Source organism: Brachypodium distachyon, chromosome 1 (assembly GCF_000005505.3).
Source record: "Brachypodium distachyon strain Bd21 chromosome 1, Brachypodium_distachyon_v3.0, whole genome shotgun sequence".
NCBI classification, from domain to species: domain Eukaryota; kingdom Viridiplantae; phylum Streptophyta; class Magnoliopsida; order Poales; family Poaceae; genus Brachypodium; species Brachypodium distachyon.
The window spans coordinates 43,428,815-43,435,086 of NC_016131.3; the positions used below are offsets into that span (position 1 = coordinate 43,428,815).

The 6,272-nt window shown below is 47.3% G+C and overlaps 2 protein-coding genes across 7 annotated transcripts; one reads left to right on the top strand and one right to left on the bottom strand.

Moving 5' to 3' along the window:
* Positions 1-2,312: 2,312 nt before the first annotated feature.
* On the top strand, positions 2,313-6,063 carry LOC100834155 (pentatricopeptide repeat-containing protein At5g15300). Of its 6 annotated transcripts, none has more exons than XM_024457326.1 (4): positions 2,313-4,214; positions 5,085-5,290; positions 5,375-5,484; positions 5,652-6,063. In XM_024457326.1, the coding sequence occupies exon 1, from the start codon at positions 2,479-2,481 to the stop codon at positions 4,003-4,005; it is 1,527 nt and encodes a 508-aa protein (XP_024313094.1). In that variant the 5' UTR covers positions 2,313-2,478; the 3' UTR covers positions 4,006-4,214; positions 5,085-5,290; positions 5,375-5,484; positions 5,652-6,063. The 6 variants fall into 6 exon arrangements, with proteins under 6 accessions (XP_024313094.1, XP_024313095.1, XP_024313092.1 ...); XM_024457327.1 differs by having other exon boundaries at positions 5,085-5,238; XM_024457324.1 differs by having other exon boundaries at positions 4,815-5,290; positions 5,375-6,063.
* Positions 4,222-5,403, bottom strand: LOC100833156 (casparian strip membrane protein 3). The gene is made up of 3 exons (XM_003563998.4): positions 5,105-5,403; positions 4,884-5,007; positions 4,222-4,725 (listed from the first exon to the last, which is right to left on the bottom strand). The coding sequence occupies exons 1-3, from the start codon at positions 5,401-5,403 to the stop codon at positions 4,510-4,512; spliced, it is 639 nt and encodes a 212-aa protein (XP_003564046.2). The 3' UTR covers positions 4,222-4,509.
* Positions 6,064-6,272: the final 209 nt, after the last annotated feature.

Below are 6,272 nucleotides of genomic sequence, written 5' to 3' on the forward strand. Positions count from 1 at the left end.
GACCGAAGAAATGGGACTTCATCGGCTTTGGCCAATATATGGTTGTGGCGGTCGTCGAACCTTGCAACAACCCAAACCCCACGCTGACGGTCGAGCTTCACAACAAGATGTGCTTTGCAGTTGCATCGAGATTCAGCCCTTAGCCTTTGTGAGCGGCCTTCCAGGTTGGCAAAGTACCTTTTATGACGTTTGCCTTCCCTCGAACAGACAATACGCCTTAAGCGTACTTGTCCGGAAGCATTCTTGGTTCATTTCACCTTGTCTCTTCTTATGCCGAATCCATTTTCTTTCGCATAGTTGTTGTAGAAACTGTAAGCAGCATCTTCCGAATAGAAAAACATCTCCATTATCTGACAGTATCTACCATGCCGATCTTCGTCAAGTTCAATGTTCATGTTAAAACGCAGTCTTCCGTTTCTTCGTCCCGAGGATGGTTTTGCAACTACACAATTTGAAGCACATATATAAGTCTTGATTTCATTTCATCATGTAATAGCTGATCAACGTACCTCACTCGTTCTTCCAAAGTAGGACCCCATAATAACCTCTGATTCTTCAGGGTCTTCTTCATGCCCCATGCCAATGTCCGAATCCCCAATGTATTCATATTCATTGCCGGAGCCCATCATGGACTGAAAAAAGAAATGAAACCATACGCGTCATAACTTGGCGTCACGTTCCTTGTATTTTTCATCACTTCAGGTATGAATAGGAAACGAGGTATACAACTTAAATCGCTCGTAGTCCGAATTAGTAGGATCGGCCTGCTCATGATCAACACCTACTTCGTGCTCAAGCCTCACGTTTTCGTCGTCGGTTCCTTCGCCAAGGGCCCGTTCCTAGGACTAGACGACGTAGATTCATTATCCAAACTAGAAGCCCCGCCCGCGTATCCGTTGTCGTCCTCCATACCTCAGCACTGCACAACCACATGAACTTGCGATGTTATTGATCATGAAAAAGCCAGAATATATAGGTGGCTACCGGGGTGGTGGAGCTAAACTATAGCGCTGGCTAGGCTAACCTACATGAGGTTGGCGTGCACGCCAATAGCATGAAAGCACGGCATTACCTTCGGACGAACGGAGGAGGCGAGAACCACGGCAGGGTTGGTCGAACGAGACCACTCCGTCGAGATATGTGCCGGCCGCCGGAGTTTTCACGGAGATCTGTGTAAAAGGATGGCGAGGTGGTGTCGGGTCACTTCAACCGGACAGAATTGCAGATGGCGGCCGCCGCATGATTTTTTTGGAAACCGCCAGCCGAGAATGTATTGCGTGCGCAATTCGTGGCGTTGATCCGGCCGTTTCTGTTTTTGTTTTGCTTTTCTTTTCTTTTTTCCTATTTACATTCGCGGGCGGGTTACCTCGACGCCGTAGACGAATACGTACGCGACTACGGGGATTATACAGGGCTTGGATATGGGCTTACAGCGGGCTATACCTACAGGGGCCTGACTTAAGTCGCAGGGCCTTGGAAACCCGATGACTTGCGCTGGGGGTGGGGGTGGGGGTGTTCACCTTGCTAGGGATGCTCTTAAACTATCAGCTTGCTAGTAAAAGGTAAAAGAAATGCTCTTAAACTATCAGTTGAGTCACCTTGCTAGGGATTTACTGCTTACCATCATTTGTTTTCCAACAATTAGCCATTAAACCTCTTTTACCTTTTACTACCGAGGTAATAACACCCGTAGTACATAAACTTGACACATGCGAGCAGTTTCATACAAGAACTTGAACAATGAGGCCAATTGGTCCAAAACTTGTATTGCGGATTCACTTTTGGTTGGATGCGCTCCAGAGCTGCCACATGTCTTGCCAGCGTGGCAAAATCACGCGCCGAGGGCTTGATATTTTTTACAGAAAAAAACCTTGTTTCCCCTACGCTCTTGTGAAAACCTTCACAGCCGACCGCGGTGGCGCCCATTAAACTTCTCCTGTCACCGTTGCCCAGTCCTCGCCGGCGACCGTTCTGCGGACGAGACCACTGCCTGCGTGAGCATCATGTCTGCTCGACCCAGGCTCACCAATGTTGACCATTACGTCGCCCTCCTCCCTCGTCGTCACCATGGCCGTCGCTGCCCGCGTCCTCTCCCTCGCCACCCTATACCTCGCCGCGTCGGGGATTCGTCGATTTAAGATTAAACCTCATGGGTTTCGGGGGAGAAGAAATAGAATAAGGTGGGGGGTTCGCAAAACATGAACACCCTACAAGCAAAAGGGAAAGTGAGAACTTGTCCATTTGAAGGATGTTTCTCGGAGATTATCTTTTAAAATTAATTTCTTCTGAAGACGTATTTTTCCATTCCCAAAACAAATTAGACCTTGTACTGTAATCGAGGGCCTAAGAAAACAAATTATACCAAGGAGTGATCACGTATTTACTGAACCGAGTGCACACGCCTACGGTCTTCTCCAAAATGACCACGCGGAGATCCCCAAACACACAAAATTAATACGAACCGTAACCCACCAGCACATGATCCGGAAGGGGTCTGCGCGTAACCCGCGTTCTCTGAAGCAAATCCATGGAAACCTGGTTGTCAAGGGGATCACCTCGCGCCTCCAGCCTCTGCGGGAGCTGCTGCTCGCGTGCGTCGCCTCTTTCAACGGCGGCATGGACTACGCTCGCAAGGTGTTCGACGGAATCTCGCACCCGGACCTCTTCATGCACAACGTCATGGTACGCGGCTACGCGCATAGCGCTGCGCCTGCTGCAGCCTTCGTGTTGTACAGACGCATCGAGGCGGCACGCCTGAAGCCCGACAGCTTCACATTCTGCTACCTCCTCCGGGCCTGCGCTGGCTTGCCAGGTTCTTGCGCCGGGTACCAGGTCCATGGCGCCGTCGTGAAGCTGGGATATTTTAAGGACGCGTTCGTCAGGAACGCGCTTATCAACATGCATGCCAAGTGCGGGGACTTGCTGGTGGCCGGCACGCTTCTCGATGAGGCTGGTGAGCGGGATGTTGTGGCACGGTCGGCTGTCATAGCAGGGCATGCAGCGAAAGGTGAACTGGACATTGCACGGCAACTGTTTGATGAGTGCCAGCACAAAGACTTGGTCTGTTGGAATGTCATGGTAGCTGCCTATGCTAAGTATGGGGAAATGGAGAAGGCGAGGGGGCTGCTTGACCGTGCGCCGGAGAAAGATGTGGTTTCGTGGAACACAATTATCACAGGCTACACGGCGAAGGGGTTGCTAAAGGAAGCATTAGAGGTGCTTGATGAGATGAGGTGTGTGGGCTTGATGCCTGATGAGGCCACTATTGTTAGCTTGCTTTCATGTTGTGCCAACTTAGGGTCGCTTGGCACAGGGAGGATGATACATTCTTTACACTTGGAAGGTAGGCCATGCATAAGTATTCTTCCTGGAAATGCATTGGTATCAATGTACGCAAAGTGTGGGGATGTGCAGGCTGCAATGGAAGTCTTCAGCAGGATGAAGGAGAGGGATGTCTGGACATGGAACTCAATCATCGGAGGGCTGGCCTTCCATGGGCAAGCGGAACAGTCCGTCCAGTTCTTCAATAAAATGCTTGATGAGGGGTTATGCCCAAATGAGATTTCTTTCCTCTGTGTTCTCGGTGCATGCAGTCATGCCGGATTGGTAGAAGATGGTCAAAGATATTTCTCTCTGATGATAAACAGGTACAGGATCGAGCCTAATGCAAGGCACTACAGTTGCATAGTGGATATGCTTGGCCGTTCAGGCTTACTGGATGAAGCATTTGCAATTGTGAGCAGCATGAGGTGTGAACCTGCTGTAGTCATATGGAGGACACTGCTTGGCGCCTGTAGGATCCACGGGGATGTGGCCCTGGGCAAGCTTGCCAGAGAGAGGCTTCTAAAAATGAATGAAGATGCGAGTGGAGATTATGTGCTGCTCTCTGGCATTTACGCATCATGTGATGAATGGTTTGGAGTGGAGACTGTGCGGGGATCAATGGATGAAAGGGGGATAAGGAAGGTTGCTGGTTATGCTCAGGTTGAGCAGAAAATTGCTTGACTCTCAGCATTATGATATTTGCATGTTGTACAATGAACATTTAGATGAATAGGTTGGTCCATTTTATGCTCGGTTACCAGGGAGTAAAAGAAAGTAGCACCCTAGTAGGCAGATGCCAAGAGCCAGGAGAGCTGGACAGTCAATCATATTCAAAATTGCCACACGGTGGCGGTTTCACTTGGAGTTAGCAGCATCAGTACAACTAGCAGGTACATCTCTCATTTTGTCATCCAGTTAGACATAAATTATTCTGACAACTCCCATGAAAATTATGTCACACACAATCCATGACAGCATGTTTATATTTATTTCTGTAACAACTGTGTGAAGTACACATACCATTAAAAAAAGTAGCACACAGTCAAGGAGCTGCATGATAAGTTGAGGATGGTAGGAAGAGGCAAATAGGCAGATCGATATTGATACATTAAGGCAAGTGCAAGAACCACACCATAGCCCACTTATACTTCAGGGAGTGCAACCGTGAAAAATGCACAATTTGGTCTAGCGCCTGGCCAGGGCAACGGCAGAGAGTAATATGAGCAGTATCAGCACAACCATGGCTGCGAAGGAGCCAATCAGGGAGCCGGAGATTCGCTCGCAGAAAGAATCGAACTGCTGGCAAATAGCAAACCAGTTAGCACTGACATTACCATTGTGTGCTAAGTAGACAATAGCTGCTCCTGCAGATGCTGCCGCAGTCACCAGAGCTAGCATTGCCTTCACAAGAGTCACAAGGAAATTAAGTTAGTGGCCTGTTCATGCTTCTCTTCTTTAATATACTAGCTAAGTTGCACACTTTGATGCAGGATGGCGTGATAATAATTGAGTGTTCGACACTGATATGCTCTATGGTAGAAAAGACGACGACATCTTACCACATCAAAAAAGATTAAGATCAGCCTGCTGTATTTAGCCCTGCTCCTGATTATGTGCACAATTGACAATGGGAGTGAAATGATGAGATAGGCGCTGGCAATAGAATTTGCCACCACAAAGAACCTGTTGGCAAAAGATTGAAACAGTGGGAGGCTGGGAGCATCAGATAACCCTAACTCATTCAAATTTAATGCTATCAGGTATGGAGGATGCCACGTACGTGAGAGTAGGGAGATCACTGTATCTCTCCTTGAACTGGACGAACTGTGTGAAGAAAGGCATCGTCTGGTTGGTAGTGCCCATGGCAATGGCGCTCGCGAGGGTGCCGATGACCGCGATCACACGAAATATGAGGTCAAGTATGCACAATCCTCTACTGACCCCCTTGCTCAGGGGCCCCTTGGAGGTCTCACCATGCTCACCAGAGCCCTCCATTCTGATATGTCTAGCAGTACAGCTCTTGAACTGATCAAACTCCACTGTTTTGCAGGTCTGAAGAACAATCCATGTTTCTCGCATATATAAATGGCGGGATGCTTGAAACGAATATGGATTAGGTCGTTTTATGCCAGAGCAGGTGGCAGTACAAGGCTTGTGTTGGTGCGTACTTCCAGCTGCATTTCGACTAGCGCCTACTCTACTAGCTCTATGGAGACCACTCTGCGTTGTTTCATGCAGAGTTTATGGACTCTTTACGCCAGTTGACTTCTAGGCTTCCAATAAGATGGGGATTTGCTTATGTCATTGCTGTGTGTCTTATTTTGCAGTTAGCTATTGCCAGATTCGAAAGCTTTAGGTCCATTCGTAAGATAAAGTGATGCATCTATCCTGCAGAAGTTCATTCGGTTTGTCATTTCGTAATACTTCCAGCTAAAAGAACCATACCGGTCCTCCTGCTGCAAGGCTACCTATTTTGAGTTTAGTTGAATCATTGCATATTTCTGATTCTCCGACTTGTGTTAATGATGTGTGTAGTCTACACCAGCAAACGATTCTTTTGCGATATCATACTCTTGCCTTCAGTTTTTTACTGAGAATATTTCTATCACGATTCAATTGCCCTTTGTTTTTTAGCATTGCAGAAAGTGCTAGCCACGGTATCTTAAGCACTTAGACAAATGACAACTCTAGTTGTAAAAACTGTTGTGAATGAAAATGAGAATGAATCTCTGTGTTCTATTCCATTGATTGATGATGATATTTATATAGGGTGAAGAGGCACCAATACATGCATTGGTGTTCCAAACTTTTGCCTTCGCGTCCCAAATTTTCCAAAATTTGGGACACGAACAGTTACATAACTAACTGTCTCATTAATCATTAACTAACTAATAATTAATCTAATTGATCATAAATAATTATTCTTAACACTCCCCCTTGATCAATTT

What these genes read in the sequence shown, in the direction of transcription:
- LOC100833156 (XM_003563998.4), bottom strand. Translation starts at nt 5,403, where the DNA reads ATGCGAGAAACATGGATTGTTCTTCAGACCTGCAAAACAGTGGAGTTT. An exon ending in AGTGATCTCCCTACTCTCAC is followed by an intron (nt 5,008 to 5,104) that starts GTACGTGGCATC and finishes TTTTGCCAACAG; the next exon opens with GTTCTTTGTGGTGGCAAATT. An exon ending in TCTTAATCTTTTTTGATGTG is followed by an intron (nt 4,726 to 4,883) that starts GTAAGATGTCGT and finishes ACTCTTGTGAAG; the next exon opens with GCAATGCTAGCTCTGGTGAC.
- LOC100834155 (XM_024457324.1), top strand. Translation starts at nt 2,479, where the DNA reads ATGATCCGGAAGGGGTCTGCGCGTAACCCGCGTTCTCTGAAGCAAATC.